The sequence below is a fragment of the Oreochromis aureus genome, linkage group 3, assembly GCF_013358895.1.
Source record: "Oreochromis aureus strain Israel breed Guangdong linkage group 3, ZZ_aureus, whole genome shotgun sequence".
Taxonomy (NCBI): Eukaryota; Metazoa; Chordata; class Actinopteri; order Cichliformes; family Cichlidae; genus Oreochromis; species Oreochromis aureus.
Window position 1 is genome coordinate 55,344,234 of NC_052944.1, and position 18,748 is coordinate 55,362,981.

At 35.6% G+C, this 18,748-nt stretch overlaps 2 protein-coding genes across 10 annotated transcripts; both read left to right on the forward strand.

The window, feature by feature from the left end:
• The first annotated feature begins 5,628 nt into the window (after positions 1–5,628).
• On the forward strand, positions 5,629–11,042 carry LOC120437760 (high affinity immunoglobulin gamma Fc receptor I-like). Of its 7 annotated transcripts, none has more exons than XR_005611391.1 (7): positions 5,629–5,834; positions 5,970–6,014; positions 6,262–6,516; positions 6,595–6,852; positions 7,101–7,229; positions 8,586–8,758; positions 9,322–9,339. XR_005611391.1 is itself a non-coding variant. In XM_039608308.1 (7 exons), the coding sequence occupies exons 1-7, from the start codon at positions 5,804–5,806 to the stop codon at positions 9,342–9,344; spliced, it is 807 nt and encodes a 268-aa protein (XP_039464242.1). In that variant the 5' UTR covers positions 5,629–5,803; the 3' UTR covers positions 9,345–11,042. The 7 variants fall into 7 exon arrangements, 5 of the variants coding, with proteins under 5 accessions (XP_039464242.1, XP_039464244.1, XP_039464243.1 ...); XR_005611390.1 differs by lacking the exon at positions 9,322–9,339 and adding an exon at positions 8,871–8,880; XM_039608308.1 differs by having other exon boundaries at positions 8,693–8,758; positions 9,322–11,042.
• Positions 11,043–13,163: 2,121 nt separating this feature from the next.
• LOC116327073 (low affinity immunoglobulin gamma Fc region receptor II-like) lies at positions 13,164–17,490 on the forward strand. Of its 3 annotated transcripts, XM_039609805.1 has the most exons (10): positions 13,164–13,350; positions 13,486–13,530; positions 13,770–14,030; positions 14,109–14,366; positions 14,628–14,756; positions 15,281–15,337; positions 15,702–15,767; positions 16,384–16,452; positions 16,607–16,692; positions 17,064–17,490. In XM_039609805.1, exons 1-10 carry the CDS (start codon positions 13,320–13,322, stop codon positions 17,064–17,066), a joined length of 1,005 nt encoding a protein of 334 aa, XP_039465739.1. In that variant the 5' UTR covers positions 13,164–13,319; the 3' UTR covers positions 17,067–17,490. The 3 variants fall into 3 exon arrangements, 2 of the variants coding, with proteins under 2 accessions (XP_039465739.1, XP_039465740.1); XR_005612373.1 differs by lacking the exons at positions 16,607–16,692; positions 17,064–17,490 and adding an exon at positions 14,833–15,038 and having other exon boundaries at positions 16,384–16,399; XM_039609806.1 differs by lacking the exons at positions 16,384–16,452; positions 16,607–16,692; positions 17,064–17,490 and adding an exon at positions 15,953–16,077.
• Positions 17,491–18,748: the final 1,258 nt, after the last annotated feature.

Below are 18,748 nucleotides of genomic sequence, written 5' to 3' on the forward strand. Positions count from 1 at the left end.
TGCCGTAACACTTCAGTCTTCAGTTTGCAGCAAAACAATGGAAGTCAAAGCTCTTGGCATCAGACTCCGTGAGTATTTTTCACATTTAAAAAATAGGAATAGAAAAGAATAGAAAAATAATGATCATTTTTAACTAAAGTTAAAAAAAAAAAGTAGCATGCTGTTAATTTTTTTGAAAAGAGAAAGAATTGCATTTTTATGAAACAGTTTTGAGATGCGTTACTGTTAGCTGTAGGAGTCAGCAAGTCCCTTCATAAATCTGCAACTCTTTTATCTCTTCAGTGATGACCATTATGATTCTGCTGGGTGTTCAAGGTCAGAGAGTTGGTGAGTGCCAGCTGTGTTCTTATATGAACTTCATTTTCCAATTTGCAGGAGCAAACAATTCAAGACAAAACAGTGGGAAACAGGTTCTTTGTCCTTGTCTTAACGATCACAGGTGTTGTGATGCAGTTTTTTGTTTGTTTGTTTGTTTGTTTGTTTGTTTGTTTGTTTTATTTAGTATTTTTCTGTCATAAAAAAATACAGTTCAGTAAGTTTAAGTAGTGAAATACATTTTTTTGTTATAATGGCTGATATAAGTTAATCACAATTACAAAATATCGAGGAGAGTTTTTTAAATGCTTGTGCAAATTTTATCTTTTTTATCTTTTTTTCTCTTCCCTTTGAACTTTATTTTAGAAGCAACATTTAATCCAGACTGTCTCAAAGAGCAGAGCCTTTTCTCTTCTGAGGACACACCTTGGATCATTGCCATTGCTTTAATGAGCGCTGTGGTGCTGACATTTGGAGTGTACCTTGGCAACGATTCGTGGGACAGAGGTAAAAGAAAATACAAAGTAATATTTTTTGCAAATCTTTGTGTTCATCATGCTTTATTTAATCATTGCACCAAAAATATTGTTAAGTGCAACTCCTGTGCTGCAGCATTACTCTGTCTATCAACAAATGTAATTCAGGTTTAGCACAGAATCAAACAGAGTCACGGATGTTGTGTCAATATTTCCCATTAATTGTTATTAAACTTGGAAATAGAAACACAATATTACCTATTATGAGACAAATTTCGCAAAGAAATATTGATGATGCTGTAATTTTGGTCATGTCATTTTATTTTGTTGTAGTTATCTGCGACACCTTAAAGGCCAGTTCGTGAAAATACTGTCTAACATTAAACTGGTCCGTGGGTCAAAAAAGGTCTGGGACCTCTGTGCTAAATAACTTAAATTAAGAAACAGACTATGGCTACTCAGTGCCTTCTCTTCTTTGTATGTTATTATTTCTCTTATTTAATTAATTTTAATTTATTTTTGCAACGCAGCAACATATGCTGCTATTTAAGAAAGGAAAGGAAGAAGAAATATAACCAATGATTATTTTTTCTTTTCATTATTGATACAAAAAGACAAAAAAGCCAGAGAAAATTAAATAACGGGAAAACAAAAAACACACACAAAAAAGATCCGCTTTTGTGTAAGCCCTGCATTTTTTTTAGATGTGTTATTTAGAATTAAATCTGCGCATTTAAATGAAACTCTTTACATAATTAACCACTTTAAATAGAAAAAACTCTCTAAAAATGTTTAAGTCTGAGTATTGAAAAAAAAATATATTTTTGAAATATTTTTTTTTAATTCTTAAGTCTGTGATGCTAGGAAAGCAACATTAAAGCTTCAGTAGCTAGATTAAATGTAGGGCAGTGATTTAAGAAATTGTTCAGAGCAGGTGATACTGTTTGTATCAAGATGAAGCCCCAGACAAACAACAAAAACTTGTTTAGAAATTATAGTTCATTGTCCAGCAGTGCCTTACAAGTATCTGAAATAAGAGTGACATTATTTTCTTCTCAATACCAGATTTTCCTAAGATTTCAAATGAATTCAGTGAATAGCAAATAGTGTTCATCGTCACTGATGTTACTGTGGTCGTCTGTCCTCTCACTCCGGCTGTATCTCTCCATTAGATGATGACACGTTATATTCTAGAGCCATTTACTACACCTTACACCCGGGTGAGACTGAACTCAAAGGTAAGATTAACTGTGATTAATGATTCCTTATGTGTTGCATTCAGATAACATGTAATATATGATGTGTGGTAAATATTAAATACTAGCAATGCTAAGAACACTAATAGTACATAACAAAATTTTAATGCTTGTTTAGTAGCTGTCCTGTGAAGTTAATATTGGTGTGAAGTTAATGCTAACAACAGCATTTTTTCTATCCTTTAAAGAAAATAAATACATAAATATTTCTTTGTTCTGTACTTCTTCTTTATCTGACAGGTTTCAAAAAAAAGAGTGGAATGAAGACAAAATAACATCTGAGTGAAAGTGAAGACAATGAAGTAATCCACATTTATCACATATTATTGCAATTGAACAAGCTGTACATCATCTGCTGGGTTTGGTGTGAATGTCAACAAACTGTTATGTGTGTCTTCAGCTAGAAACAGCAGTCAGACTCACATGGTTATAAGAACAGATAAAGTTCCCATAGTAACAAATGTGTCTGTCTCTTATGTAGAAGTTAAAATTAAACCACTTGTTTCTTGTGTTCTTTTTGCTTGTGTGTGAATGTTGTTTGAAAGAAAAGAGCAACTGCAGCTCATTTCTTCTAGACAGCAGGTTGTCACCGTGGTCTACCGCTAATGTAAATGTGTTACATTGCTTTGTTTTCCAAACCAGATGAACCAAATTTGTGGTAAGCAGTGAAATACACCTGCAACGTTTACTGGGCATGTCTCTATGTGAAGTTTGGTCTAGTGCACAGACTAAATATCTGGTGGCTTATTTTATGTTGCAGCAGCTGTTCAGTAAAGTAACGAAAATAAGCTGGGGGTGTTTTTTTTTGGTGTTGCTGTTGCTGTTGCTGTTGTTGTTGTTTCTTTGTTTTTTGTCAGACTTTGTAAAAGTAGAAGTGAGAAGAGGATATGGTTTAGATGCTGAGGTGGAGCTCAGCTTGTTTCTGCTTGACCTTAACTGTTTGTAGTATATATGATAGGCCTCAAAAGGTCACTTTCTGAGCTACTACTACTAAGAAGGATAAAAATTAGCCTTTATTTAATCTTTCTTTCTTCTTTAAAAAAAATCCACAAAGCAGGGAAGTAAATAGAATTTTGTGACTTTAAGTCTTAAAAGATACAAAGCTTCATCACGTTTCATAGTGAACTGCAATATGGATTGTAACAACGTAAAAAAAAGAAGTATGGTGGGATAATTGGTTTTATTGCTCTATTTAAGTCATAGCAGAAAATTTAAATATGCAAAGTATTACGATTACTTTTTTAAATCAATTATCTCTTGGAATTTAGACATTACAGAAATGTGTGTTGTTCATGTTACTAAAAACATCCCTTCTAATTCCACCATGTGTGTGCCAGTATGCTACAAGTTACGATACTCTATATGCTGAAGCCCTCAGTGCCAGCCTGAGGCTGTACCTGAATCAGATGAGTTAAAGACTCAACTTTCTCTGCCATTACGAGCTGCTGGCACTGACACTGAACTAAGTAAAACCTCCATTGAAGAAATATTGAAATCAACTCAAAGTCAAACTGTGTGTAACTTTATTTCTGCCAGTGTTGTAATGCTGGTTGATTTACTGCAGGGGGAAGACTGAACACATCCAATATTATTACATAATATAAAAACAATATGTTTAATATATTTTGATCAGAAAAACACATTTAAATCTGCCTGTGTCCTTTATACATGATAAATAATCTATGCAGACACAGTGAGTGAGACCACGCCTCAGAGCACAGCTGTCACCTCATCTTACAGACTCTTTTCATAGTTCTGATTGTGGTTCTGCTGCTGTTCTTCACTGACAGAAAGTCAAAGCTAGACCAACTAACTCGTGTTCACCTATGTGTTAGTGTAATTGCCATGAAGCGGACAATAGTCCATGCAATTGTGAAAAATAGAGCAATAAAACCAATTATTATCCCATCATACTTCTTGTAGTTAATGAATAACTTAGTGATTCATTCACTGGTAATAGTGACTGTCTCAAGAAATGAACTGGTTGATCTGTTGTTTCTACAAATACCTTTTTTCACTCCTTCTTGTCACTTTGAACATGCGTGATAAACATCAGCTCTGCTCTTACTGCCGATCAGACTGTGGTCTGTGAAAGTCATAATCTACCGAAACTCCTGCCTGACCTCATCTCTCAACCTGACCTAATTTTCTCCCAGCTTAAAACCATCTGTCAGTCCAGCCACACACCTCCCCTCTAACTTGCTGATCTCAAACGTGTGCATGTATGAGATGTGCAACCCAACCACAGCATTGTTATTTCTACATTCATAGATTATGTGGTTATTTTCTCTTTATTGAAATGTGTATTTCTCCTATCATGTTTTGGGTTTAAGGTCTCTTTGCATTTTATATAGTTGAAATAAATATATTTGAAACAATAAAGAAAAACCTTATTTGTGATAAGAAAAAACCTGAATGAAATGACTGCTGGATAATGAATCACAGGGATCAGAGTTTTACAGTTGTTAACCTACGTTACTGCAAAGTATCACAGGCTGGGTCTCTGACCCAGTGCTCTTGAGTACATTTGGTATTTGTCTCATTTTCGAATTGTGATTAGTTCATGTGTCATTCCTATTTAGCTTTTAGTTGAGGTTAAAGGCAGTCATTATTTATTGTGTCCTTGGTTTCTGTGTTTGGGTTGTTGTATCGTTCATCACGTGTTAGGTCTGTTAAGATCTGTTGTCATGTCTAGTTTCAGTGTTTCCTGTTTTATTTCTAAGGAGTCGTGTGTTCTTTGTTCGTTGTATTTAGTTTCACTTCCCCTGGCCTGTCATTAGGCTCATGTCAGTCAGCTGGGAACACATTAACAAATTTCCCACATGTGGGACTAATAAAGGTTATCTTATTAGAGGAAATGTGTTCCCATTTCCTCTAATCACCTCCTGTGTATTTAAGTCCTCTGTTTCCAGGCCATGTGTTTTGAAACTACTTGGTTAATTTTTGAAAAAGAAATTTTAAAATAGGAGTCCTGATCGTTGACAAATTAAGTATCACTAAAGACTATAAAGTATATCTAAAGTGGAATGTGTGTCTATATCTAAGCTTTACAACACTGTCAGGCTGATTGTAACATCACTGGTCTGGTTCAAATCATCTAGTTGGCCAATCAGTCTTTACTTGGCACTTTTTTACTCCTCTTTACTCCTTTACACCTAAGACTTTCTCTTGCAGACACCTTTGTGTAACCCACCTCCTCCCCATCACCACCCCTCCTATGTCACTTGGGCTCCACAACCACAACCACCAGGGGTTTCTTGCCTAATCCCTATCACTGATAGGAATCCATTATGCTGTGATGGGCCATTGGAGTCTAACCACCAATCTGGATTCTGTACATGAATCAATCATGTTCAGTTCCTTCTAATGATCTGTTTTTACTGAAATACTCACTGATACATTTGAATGACATAATCACTTTATCTTCAGCAGTGTTAACTCTCCTATTTCTCTAAAGTGCTTTTACACATTTGTTGAATTGCTAACATTTTTCAGACACTGAAGCAGTTCCTTGCTCCACCCACAGATAGGAAACTGAAACACTGAAGCTTAAGCTGACACAAGATCAACTTGGTTACTGTGGAAACTACTTTAGTAAAGTTAAATGATTACATTAATTAGCATTGAGTTGTAAAAGAAATAGTAGAAAGTAGTAGTGGTAGTGGTAGTAAAACTGCTTTAGGAGCAGGAAGACAAACAGGAAGACGCCCTGCTCTCAGTTTTCACACTTTAGTATTCAGTCTGCAACACGACATCATGGTGTTCAGAGCTGCCTGCATCAAGCTGTGTGAGTACTGTCTTACATCCACAATAAAACTAAGCAATATAAAGGTTAAAAGTACTGATGCTGTAAAAATGTCAGTAATTATTAAGATCATAATAAAGTATTTATTTTAATAGATAGCTCTTTAATTCTCTTCAGTGATAACTGTCAAGATCCTGCTGTGTGCACATGATGACAACGTTGGTGAGTCCCAGCTACCTGCTCACTGATATCAGTATTTGTTTTTGCAATTGTTTGATGGAAAAGTAGATAATTTAGAAATTAGATGTAGGACATGTGTTCATCCCTCGTTCATCCCTATATTTAATCAATGGGAATTTGATACATATTTTCCGTTATTTTTATCTGTTCTTATTTTGTTCTGTATAGTTTGACAACATTTTTATTAAACAGTAAAACTAAACTGAGTTTCCCCTTTTCCTTGTCTCAGGTGCAGTTTTTCTTCGTGTTGTTCCAAACAGATCACAGTTCTTTGAATATGAGCCAGTAACTTTTCACTGTGAGGGCGTCTCTCATTATAATGGTGTACATAAGTTGAGAGGGAAAATAAAATCATGCACTAATGAGAAAACAGCAACAGGATTGTCCTGCTCTATAAAAAATCTTTATACAGACGAGAGTGGAGAGTTCATATGTGAGACTGGAGGAGGGGAGAAAAGCAACATTATCAACATCACTGTTGCTGGTAAGTTTCCATTTAGTAAGCAATACGTTGTCATAATCAAACACATCATTGAATAGATTTATACATGTTGGTTTTCAGCTGGTTCTGTGATCCTGGAGAGTCCTGCTGTTCCTGTGATGGAGGGAGAAGCTGTGACTCTGAGCTGCAGAAACAAGACAACTTCCTCCAACTTCAAAGCTGAGTTCTACAAAGATGGACAACACATCAGGAGCAGCTCCACGGGAAACATGACCATCGGCAGAGTTTCCAAGTCTGATGAAGGACTTTACAAATGCAGCATTTCAGGTGCTGGAGAGTCACCAGTGAGCTGGCTGACTGTCACAGGTCAGAACACAGGTGAGAAACAACAAAGTTTTAAAATAAATTTCATAGATACATTTGACTTCTGTCATTCAAATCTGTAGCTTTTTGAAATACTGTGGAATTTCCAGTATGCAGTGTTAAAGGGACAGTTTAAGCAACTGCAAACTTTCACATACCTTCTGACTGATTTTCATCTTCATCCTGTTTAACCCTTTGTTTTTGCTTTTTTTCAGTTTTTTTCAAAAGATAAATTAAACGACTTCATTCATATTTATATTCAGGAGCTCATCCAGATATTCCCCAAAAGGAAAGCCCTGCTGCCACACCTTGGATTATTGTCACTGTTTTATTGAGTGTTGTGTTGGTGGTGGGGGCACTGTGTCATTTTGGGAAAGACTACTGGGACAGAGGTAAAGAAACTAACAAATATTATATTTCATGTAGAATTTTGTGCTCATTGTTTTGCTGTTTTGAAATTCTCAAAAGAACAGTACTTTGGAAAAGTCCAGATCAACGTCAAATGGAAAGTACTTGAAAGTCGTGTTCTGAAGAATCATGATAAGATCCAACAAAGACCTGAAAGATTAATCTGTCTCCTCAGTTAGTCTTCAGAACTATTTCTGAAGACTACTTAAATAAATTACAAAGAAGCTTTCCTAAGAAACTTTAGACTGTGTTCAAGAATAAAGGTGCTTATACTAAATGTCTTTTAAACACTCTTTTTTTTGTCTTTTACACCTCATTTCCATGTATGTTTTTACACATTTAAGCAAACTGCCTTAACTGTTTCCAAATTGTTTTAGCAAAATACAAAGAAATAACAGTGGCTCATGACTTTTTCATAGTACTGTTGTTGTCTAAAGTTTTAAAAATACCTTTATTTTTTCCATGTTGTTCACTGGTGACTTTGTTTTTCTGCCTTGTACTATAGCACTGCTCTATCTGTCAACTAAGGTGCGCACTTCAGATTCAACAGAGCGTTATTGGCACATTTCAGGATGACACTACTAATAAAGTTACACAGTGAATTCGTGTTTACTATTATATTTACAAAATTCCACAGATTTTGTCTTGGCCGTATCATTTTATTTTGTTGTATTTATCGGCAACACCTTAAAGGCTGGTCTGTGAAAATACTGTCTGACATTAAACTGGTCCGTGGGGCAAAAAAGGTCTGGGACCGCTGAGCTCAATAACTTAAATTAAGAAATAGACTATGGCTACTCAGTGCCTTTTCTTCTTTGTATGCTATTATTTCTCTTATTTAATTTTATTTTTGCAACACAGCAACATATGCTGCTATATGACAGGAAAGAAATACATTTTTTACAATGCATTTTAAAACAGGAAAAAAAACACACACACACAAATCCGCTTTCGTGTGTTGTAAGTCCTGTATTTTTGTTAGATGTGTTATTTAGAATCAAACCTGTGCATTCAAATGAAACTCTTTACATAATTAACCACTTTAAAAAGAATAATCTCTCTAAAAAAAAGTTTAAGTCTGAGTATTGACAAAAATATGTTTTTGTGAAATATTTTTTTTTAATTCTTAACTCTGTGATGCTAGCAAAGCACCATTAAAGCTTCAGTAGCTAGATTAATGAAATGTAGTGCAGAAATTTAAGAAATTGTTCAGAGCAGATGATACTGTTTGTATCAAAATGAAGCCCCAGACTTGGTTAGAGATTATAGTGCATTGTCTTTTTAGCAGTGCCTCATAAGTATCTGAAATAAGAGTGACATTATTTTCTTGTCATTACCAGATTTTCCTAAGATTTCAAATGAATTCAGTGAATAGAAAATAGTGTTCATCATCACTGATGTTACTGTGGTCGTCTGTCCTCTCACTCCGGCTGCATCTCTCCATTAGATGATGACACGTTATATTCTAGAGCCATTTATTACACCTTACACCCGGGTGAGACTGAACTCAAAGGTAAGATTAACCATGATTAATCATTCCTTATGTCTTGCATTCAGATAACATGCAATATGTGATGTGTGCTAAATATTAAATTCTATAATAATAATGGATTGCATTTACATAGTGCTTTTCTAGGCACCCACAGCACTTTACAATTCATTCATTCTCACATCTATACACTGGTGGAGACAAGCTACAGTTGTAGCCACAGCTGCCCTGGAGCAGACTGACAGAAGCAAGGCTGCCATATCGCACCATCGGCCCCTCTGGCCAACACCAGTAGGCGGTAGGGTAAAGTGTCTTGCCCAAGGACACAACAACCAGGACAGAGAGAGCAGGGGGATTGAACCGGCAACCTTCCAGTTACAGATGAGCTTCCCAATCCCCTGAGCCACGGTCGCCCACATTCTAGCAATGCTAAGAACACTAATAGTCCATGACAAAATGTTTAGTAGCTGCCCTGTGAGGTTAATATTGGTGTGAAGTTAATACTAACAACAGCATTTTTTTCTATCCTTTAAAGAAAATAAATATATACATATTTTTTTGTTCTGTACTTCTTGTTTATCTGACAGGTCTCAAAAAAGGAGCGGAATGAAGACAAAATAACATCTGAGAGGAAGTGAAGACATTTATCACATATTATTATTGTAATTGAACAAGCTGTACATCATCTGCTGGGTTTGGTGTGAAAGTCAACAAACTGTTATGTGTGTCTTCAGCTAAAAACAGCAGTCAGACTCACATGGTTATAAGAAGAGATGAAGTTCCCATAGTAACAAATGTGTCTGTCTCTTATGTAGAAGTTAAAATTAAACCACTTGTTTCTTGTGTTCTTTTTGCTTGTGTGTGAATGTTGTTTGAAAGAAAAGAGCAACTGCAGCTCATTTCTTTTAGACAGCAGGTTGTCACCGTGGTCTACCGCTAATGTAAATGTGTTACATTGCTTTGTTTTCCAAACCAGATGAACCAAATTTGTGGTAAGCAGTGAAATACACCTGCAACGTTTACTGGGCATGTCTCTATGTGAAGTTTGGTCTAGTGCACAGACTAAATATCTGGTGGCTTATTTTATGTTGCAGCAGCTGTTCAGTAAAGTAAAGAAAATAAGCTTCTTTTTTTTGTTTGTTTTTTTTTATTTGTCAGACTTTGTAAAAGCAGAAGTGAGAAGAGGATATGATTTAGATGCTGAGGTGGAGCTCAGCTTATTTCTGCTTGACCTTAACTGTTTGTAGTATATATGATAGGCCTCAAAAGGTCACTTTCTGAGCTACTACTACTAAGAAGGATAAAAATTAGCCTTTATTTAATCTTTCTTTCTTCTTTAAAAAAATTCACAAAGCAGGGAAGTAAATAGAATTTTGTGACTTTATAAGTCTTCTTAAAAGATACAAAGCTTCATCACGTTTCATGGTGAACTGCAATATGGATTGTAACAATGTAATAATTTATCAAGCATATTTAAAATATTTCAGTCATATCAGCAAATTTAAATATGCAAAGTATTACCATTACTTTTTTATAATCAATTATCTCTTGGAATTTAGACATTACAGAAATGTGTGTTGTTCATGTTAAAAAAAACATCCTTTCTAATTCCACCATGTATGTGCCAATATGCTACAAGTTACGATACTCTATATGCTGAAGCCCTCAGTGCCAGCCTGAGGCTGTACCTGAATCAGATGAGTTAAAGACTCAACTTTCTCTGCCATTACGAGCTGCTGGCACTGACACTGAACTAAGTAAAACCTCCATTGAAGAAATATTGAAATCAACTCAAAGTCAAACTGTGTGTAACTTTATTTCTGCCAGTGTTGTAATGCTGGTTGATTTACTGCAGGGGGAAGACTGAACACATCCAATATTATTGCATAATTTAAAAACAATATGTTTAATATATTTTGATCAGAAAAACACATTTAAATCTGCCTGTGTCCTTTATACAAGATAAATAATCTCTGCAGACACATTGAGTGAGACCACGCCTCAGAGCACAGCTGTCACCTCATCTTACAGACTCTTTTCATAGTTGTGATTGTGGTTCTGCTGCTGTTCTTCACTGATAGAAAGTCAAAGCTAGACCAACTAACTTGTGTTCACCTATGTGTTAGTGTAATTGCCATGAAGCGGACAATAGTCCATGCAATTGTGAAAAATAGAGCAATAAAACCAATTATTATCCCATCATACTTCTTGTAGTTAATGAATAACTTAGTGATTCATTCACTGGTAATAGTGACTGTCTCAAGAAATGAACTGGTTGATCTGTTGTTTCTACAAATACCTTTTTTCACTCCTTCTTGTCACTTTGAACATGCGTGATAAACATCAGCTCTGCTCTTACTGCCGATCAGACTGTGGTCTGTGAAAGTCATAATCTACCGAAACTCCTGCCTGACCTCATCTCTCAACCTGACCTAATTTACTCCCAACTTAAAACCATCTGTCAGTCCAATCACACACCTCACCTCTAACTTGCTGATCTCAAACGTGTGCATGTATGAGATGTGCAACCCAACCACAGCATTGTTGTTTCTACATTCATAGATTATGTGGTTATTTTCTCTTTATTGAAATGTGTATTTCTCCTATCATGTTTTGGGTTTAAGGTCTCTTTGCATTTTATATAGTTGAAATAAATATATTTGAAACAATAAAGAAAAACTTTATTTGTGATAAGAAAAAACCTGAATGAAATGACTGCTGGATAATGAATCACAGGGATCAGAGTTTTACAGTTGTTAACCTACATTACTGCAGTGCTGACCCAGTGCTCTTGAGTACATTTGGTATTTGTCTCATTTTCGAATTGTGATTAGTTCATGTGTCATTCCTATTTAGCTTTTAGTTGAGGTTAAAGGCAGTCATTATTTATTGTGTCCTTGGTTTCTGTGTTTGGGTTGTTTTATCGTTCATCACGTGTTAGGTCTGTTAAGATCTGTTGTCATGTCTAGTTTCAGTGTTTCCTGTTTTATTTTGAAGGAGTCGTGTGTTCTTTGTTCGTTGTATTTAGTTTCACTTCCCCTGGCCTGTCATTAGGCTCATGTCAGTCAGCTGTTACCCCCTGTGTTCCCACTTCCCCTAATCACCTCCTGTGTGTTTAAGTCCTCTGTTTCCAGGCCAAGGGTTCATGTCAAGTTTTCTCATGTCAGGTCCATGTTCCTGTTGTAGGTTTTTATTTAATTTAACTCATCCGGTTTAGTTTATTGTTAGTCTTGCCTTTTGACTTTTGTTTGCAGTTATTTTGCCAGCCTCAATAAATGACTCGTTTTTGGTTATTCAAGTCAAGTTTTGTTTCATCTGCATTTGGGTCCACCTTTCACACTACACACAGCTCCAGCCCTGCTGATTGTGACACAAAGGCTGATTTACTGGTTTTCAGGTCTAGCAATATGGAGTTTTGATCCTGCCTCATACTGAGTATTTTTGTGTAGTTTGTATCATGTTTGTCATGTTTAGCATGAGTTTTATCTCTCTTGTCTCTGTCTTTGGAGATTACTTGCACCTTCATTCACTCAGTTTACATAGCCCAGTCTTTCCCTTTATTTTTGCAGAAGCATCTCTGTAGCTGTGTTGTGGTAACTTTTCTCTGATGTGCTTCCCTAATTTTGTCTTTCTGTTTTTTACCTGGTTGAGTGGTTGTTTTTGGAGTATTGTTTCCTCTTCAATAATATATCCATCATATTTAGGCACTGAAAACAGTGCCTAAATGCCTTGCCTTGCGTTGGTTCATGTGTTTTGAAACTACTTGGTTAATTTTTGAAAAATAAATTTTAAAATAGGAGTCCTGATTGTTGACAAATTGAGTATCATTAAAGACTAGAGTGGGAAAAAAAGTGGAATGTGTGTTTATATCTAAGCTTTACAACACTGTCAGGCCGATTGTAACATCACTGGTCTCGTTCAAATCATCTAGCTGGCCAATCAGTCTTTACTTGGCACTTTTTTTGTACTCATTTTTACTCCTTTACACCTAAGACTTTCTCTTCAGACACCTTTGTGTAACCCACCTCCTCCCCATCACTGCCCCTCCTATGTCACTCAGGCTCCACCACAACCACCAGGGGTTTCTTGCCTAATCCCTATCACTGATAGGAATCCATTATGCTGTGATGGGCCATTGGAGTCTAACCACCAATCTGAATTCTGTACATGAATCAATCATGTTCAGTTCCTTCTAATGATCTGTCTTTACTGAAATACTCACTGATACATTTGAATGACATAATCACTTTATCTTCAGCAGTGTTAACTCTCCTATTTCTCTAAAGTGCTTTTACACATTTGTTGAATTGCTAACATTTTTCAGACACTGAAGCAGTTCCTTGCTCCACCCACAGATAGGAAACTGAAACACTGAAGCTTAAGATGACACGAGATCAACTTGGTTACTGTGGAAACTACTTTAGTAAAGTTAAATGATTACATTAATTAGCATTGAGTTGTAAAAGAAATAGTAGAAAGTAGTAGTGGTAGTGGTAGTAAAACTGCTTTAGGAGCAGGAAGACAAACAGGAAGACGCCCTGCTCTCAGTTTTCACACTTTAGTATTCAGTCTGCAGCACGACATCATGGTGTTCAGAGCTGCCTGCATCAAGCTGTGTGAGTACGGTCTTACATCCACAATAAAACTAAGCAATTTAAAGGTTAAAGGTACTGATGCTGTAAAAATGTCAGTAATTATTAAGATCATAATAAAGTATTTATTTTAATAGATAGCTCTTTAATTCTCTTCAGTGATAACTGTCAAGATCCTGCTGTGTGCACATGATGACAACGTTGGTGAGTCCCAGCTACCTGCTCACTGATATCAGTATTTTTTTTGCAGTTGTTTGATGAAGAAGTAGATATTTTAGAAATTAGATGTAGAACGTGTTCATCCCTCATGTATATTTAATCAATGTAAATTCAATAAATATTTTCCATTATTTTTATCTGTTCTTATTTTGTTCTGTATAGTTTGACAAAATTTTTATTAAACAATAAAACTGAACTGAATTTCCCCTTTTTCCTTATCTCAGGTGCAGTTTTTCTTCATGTTGTTCCAAACAGATCACAGTTCTTTGAATATGAGCCAGTAACTTTTTACTGTGAGGGCGTCTCTCATTATAATGTTGTACATAAGTTGAGAGGGAAAATAAAATCATGCAGCAACACTAATGAGAAAACAGCAACAGGATTGTCCTGCTCTATAAAAAATCTTTATACGGACGAGAGTGGAGAGTTCATATGTGAGACTGAAGGAGGGGAGAAAAGCAACATTATTAACTTCACTGTTACTGGTAAGTTTCCATTTAGTAAGCAATACGTTGTCATAATCAAACACATCATTGAATAGATTTATACATGTTGGTTTTTAGCTGGTTCTGTGATCCTGGAGAGTCCTGCTGTTCCTGTGATGGAGGGAGAAGCTGTGACTCTGAGCTGCAGGAACAAGACAACTTCCTCCAGCTTCACAGCTGAGTTCTACAAAGATGGACAACACATCAGGAACAGCTCCACGGGATACATGACCATCGGCAGAGTTTCCAAGTCTGATGAAGGACATTATAAATGCAGCATTTCAGGAGCTGGAGAGTCACCAGTGAGCTGGCTGAATGTCACAGGTCAGAACACAGGTGAGAAACAACAAAGTTTTAAAATAAATTCCATAGATACATTTGACTGCTGTCATTTAAATCTGTAGCTTTTTGAAATACTGTGGAATTTCCTGTATGCAGTGTTAAAGGTAAACTTTAAGCAAATGGAACAGGTGTAGTAAACTTTCACATACCTTCTGACTGATTTTCATCTTCCTGTTTGACCTTTTTTTTGCTTTTTTAAAATTTTTTTCAAAAGATAAATTAAACGACTTTATTCATATTTACAAATATATTCAGGAGCTGATCCAGATATTCCCCAAAAGGAAAGCCCTGCTGCCACACCTTGGATTATTGTCGCTGTTTTATTGAGTGTTGTGTTGGTGGTGGGGGCACTGCGTCACTTTGGGAAAGATTACTGGGACAGAGGTAAAGCAAATAACAAACATTATATTTCATGTAGAATTTTGTGCTCATTTTTTTTCCTGTTTTGAAATTCTTAAAGGCATACAGTACTTTGGAAAAGTCCAGATCAACGTCAAATGGAAAGTACTTGAAAGTCGTGTTCTGAAGAATCATGATAAGATCCAACAAAGACCTGAAAGATTAATCTGTCTCTTCAGTTAGTCTTCAGAACTATTTCTGAAGACTACTTAAATAAATTACAAAGAAGCTTTCCTAAGAAACTTTAGACTGTGTTCAAGAATAAAGGTGCTTATACTAAATGTCTTTTAAACACTCTTTTTTTTGTCTTTTACGCTACATTTCCATGTATGTTTTTACACATTTAAGCAAATTGCCTTAACTGTTTCCAAATTGTTTTAGCAAAATACAAAGAAATAACAGTGGCTCATGACTTTTTCATAGCACTGTTGTTGTCTAAAGTTTTAAAAATACCTTTATTTTTTCCATGTTGTTCACTGGTGACTTTGTTTTTCTTCCTTGTACTATAGCACTGCTCTATCTGTCAACTAAGGTGCGTACTTCAGATTCAACAGAGCGTCAAGCAGGTCAGAACACAAACACTGTTTAATTACCCATGTGTATGGCATCCTCCAAAAGACTTAACTATGCTAAAATAACTTAACTTACTCTCTTTTGGAACCTATAAAGTACTTTAAAACCAAATGTTAACAGTGCACCACACAGGAAAGCCAAGAACTATTTATTAGGATGTGCTCTTAATTGTTATTGTAATAACAAATAAAAATGTGTGTCCTTTTGACCAACATGAAATAAATACTTAAAGTAATATGCATTATAAGATTTTTAATTGTGAAAAACAGAAGCTAAATGTCCTGACATAAAAAAAAAACTCTGTTTAGACTATTATTGTCTTTTGATGTTTTGTTGTTTGTTTTTTTTTAATCACAGAGGCCAGTGCACCTAATGCAAGCAAAGCAACATACGCTACTGTAAATAAAAACAGGAAAAAAACAGGTAATGTCATGTAAATTATAGCTATCTTGTGTTAAAAAATTTAAACTTATGAAGTTTACACTAGCAGAATTTAAGTTGATATAACTTTTATCACAAATTTGATTTATGAAGTCAAACAAGACTTGTTTGTCTGATACTGCCTTACCCTTTATTGTGATGTGTATCTGTTATTGCTAAATGTGTAGGCGGTGGTGAGAACATGAGTTTCCTGGACTTGTGCTTCAAATAAAAACCACAGTGCTGATACGGTTCAAGCATGACTTTTAGACACACATCTAGAGTGAGAGGTGTGAGTTTGCTTTGTACAGCTCAAAACTAAAAGTGGCATACAGTGAAATTTTGTATTCAGTTTAGAATAAACTATAAATTAAACAAAACAAGAATAGGAACATGATATAATCAATATTCAATCATCTTACTCATTTGGAAATGACAAAAACAATGTATATAGTATAAAAATGCAGCTATCTTTTTATAAAACTGCATTTATTGCCTTATATGTATATTTTACATTTCTAAAATGTAAAATTTGACGTAATTAACCAAAAATACAGATTTTCTTCAGTGTTTTAAACATATTGATATCCTCACTTTACTCTCACTCTGTCTCCTTTAGATGAAGATGGATTGTCTTCTGGATCCTTTTACTACCTCGTAGAACAGGAGTGCGCTGAAGTAGATGAAGGTGAGACTTGTTATGACTTGTTAAAAGCCATTCGTATTCATATCAACCTCTATTAAATACATTATCAATTAACTTGAAGAATGTAAGCCAATATAAGTGTTTCATTGAGTAGAAACTGTTGTGATCGACTGATTTAATTCTGTTGTCAAAACAGAACCAGAAAAGTCCGCTGCAAGAAGAACTTCATCACATGTCTATCAACTTGTGGCAGATGACGCTTTTTATTCTCTAGTACAAAAGGTAAGACTGAGGCAATGATGTTATATTGCAGATAATATGTGACGAATACTAAAGAGACAGTTAATACAGATTTCAATACATTAGTACTTTTCAAAAAGTACTTTTAACTTTGGTAACTTATTTTACTGAAGTAAAATTCTAAAAGTACAGGCTTGGAAATGTATAAAAAATAATAAAGTAAAAAGTAGCTCCTTATTAGGACATTTAAAAAAAAACATAAAAACAGTTTGTGTTTGCTGGGCTGATAGAAACGCTCCATTTGAAATTGCCTGCCACTTAAAGATGCTAGTTCCTCTTCTGTAGGGCTGGTTAGATGCTGAAGCACCACAACTGCATATATGTTATAACTAATTCCATCTCTTTGTGTGCAGTAAGCCATGGTTATGGATACACCAGTAAGATTGTACTTTGCATCAAGAGAAATTGCCTGGAACGGGAAAAACTGAGAAACTGCAGCAAATCCAGTTCACCACCCATGATCCTGCGGCTCATCAGAAGGACCAGAAATAAATAGGCAGCAGTTCAGAGATGGACAGCCTGTTTCACTACTGATCATCTTAGAGTGGTGATAAGCCATTATCCTGATCATCTGATTGTTATGATGTCTGTGTTATATTGTAGATGCCCTGTAAAGTGGCCCAACCCTACATTTATTTTATATTTTGTGAAATAATAACCAAACTACTTTTTTAGTGAGTCCAAATCCATTTGGCTGTATCTCTCTCTCTCTCTCTCTCTCACACACACACACACACACACACACACACACACGCAAAAGTATTCGGCCGCCTTGAACTTTTCCACATTTTGTCACATTACAGCCACAAACATGAATCAATTTTATTGGAATTCCACGTGAAAGACCAATACAAAGTGGTGTACACGTGAGAAGTGGAATGAAAATCATACATGATTCCAAACATTTTTTACAAATAAATAACTGAAAAGTGGGGTGTGCGTAATTATTCAGCCCCCTGAGTCAATACTTTGTAGAACCACGTTTTGCTGCAATTCCAGCTGCCAGTCTTTTAGGGTATGTCTCTACCAGCTTTGCACATCTACAGACTGAAATCCTTGCCCATTCTTCTTTGCAAAACAGCTCCAGCTCAGTCAGATTAGATGGACAGCGTTTGTGAACAGCAGTTTTCAGATCTTGCCACAGATTCTCGACATCTGGACACCGAATGAGTGATGAATAGTCCTGTTTGCATAACCAGCTGATGATAAAGTGCTAACTGAATAAAATTGAAGTGTCTATATTTAAATGTATACGATAATAATAATAATAATATGATTGACTGAACAGAATGTCAACTGCAGAATTTAATTTCACCAGTGCCACAATATTTAGTTTAGTCTCGTATCTATGTTTTCAGTACCTGCAAACCTGGATCCAATTTTGACCTGCCCTACACCCACAACAACACATTGACTCAGGGGGCTGAATAATTACACACACCCCACTTTGTAGTTATTTATTTGTAAAAAATGTTTGGAATCATGTATGATTTTCGTTCCACTTCTCACGTGTACACCACTTTGTGTTGGTCTTTCACCTGGAATTCCAATACAATTGATTCATGTTTGTGGCTGTAATGTGACAAAATGTGGAAAAGTTCAAGGGGGCTGAATACTTGTGCAAGCCACTGTATACATATGTGAATTGATTTCAAGCACAGTGCTCTTAAACTGCTCCACCAGTAACAGCTCTTGCACTAATCCAACCCTTATATACAGAACACCATTGATTAAAGTGTCTCCCCTTTTCTCTGTAAAAGTCAGTGCTGTTGTGATTAAATCGTTTTGTGTTACGTTAGAAACACTGGTTGTAGACATCCAAGTTCAAGTCCATAAAACTAAATCACCCAAACATGCTGCGACATGCCAGTGCTCTTTAAGTAAGAGTACATTAAGAGCTTCTAATCATGTGAGCTGTATATGGAACAATGCTGCTGTTAAATAAACAAGATTAATCCAAAACACACTTACTCAGAAACTGCTGGGTGATGTCTGTATTTGAAGCTTTAACACTGCAATTTAACACTTTAACACAGCA

Coding starts and splice junctions, on each gene's coding strand:
- LOC116327073 (XM_039609805.1), top strand. CDS start 13,320: ATGGTGTTCAGAGCTGCCTGCATCAAGCTGT. Junction 14,031..14,108: donor TATTAACTTCACTGTTACTG/GTAAGTTTCCAT, acceptor GTTGGTTTTTAG/CTGGTTCTGTGATCCTGGAG. Junction 14,757..15,280: donor GAAAGATTACTGGGACAGAG/GTAAAGCAAATA, acceptor CTTGTACTATAG/CACTGCTCTATCTGTCAACT.
- LOC120437760 (XM_039608307.1), top strand. CDS start 5,804: ATGGTGTTCAGAGCTGCCTGCATCAAGCTGT. Junction 5,835..5,969: donor AGCTGCCTGCATCAAGCTGT/GTGAGTACTGTC, acceptor AATTCTCTTCAG/TGATAACTGTCAAGATCCTG. Junction 6,517..6,594: donor TATCAACATCACTGTTGCTG/GTAAGTTTCCAT, acceptor GTTGGTTTTCAG/CTGGTTCTGTGATCCTGGAG.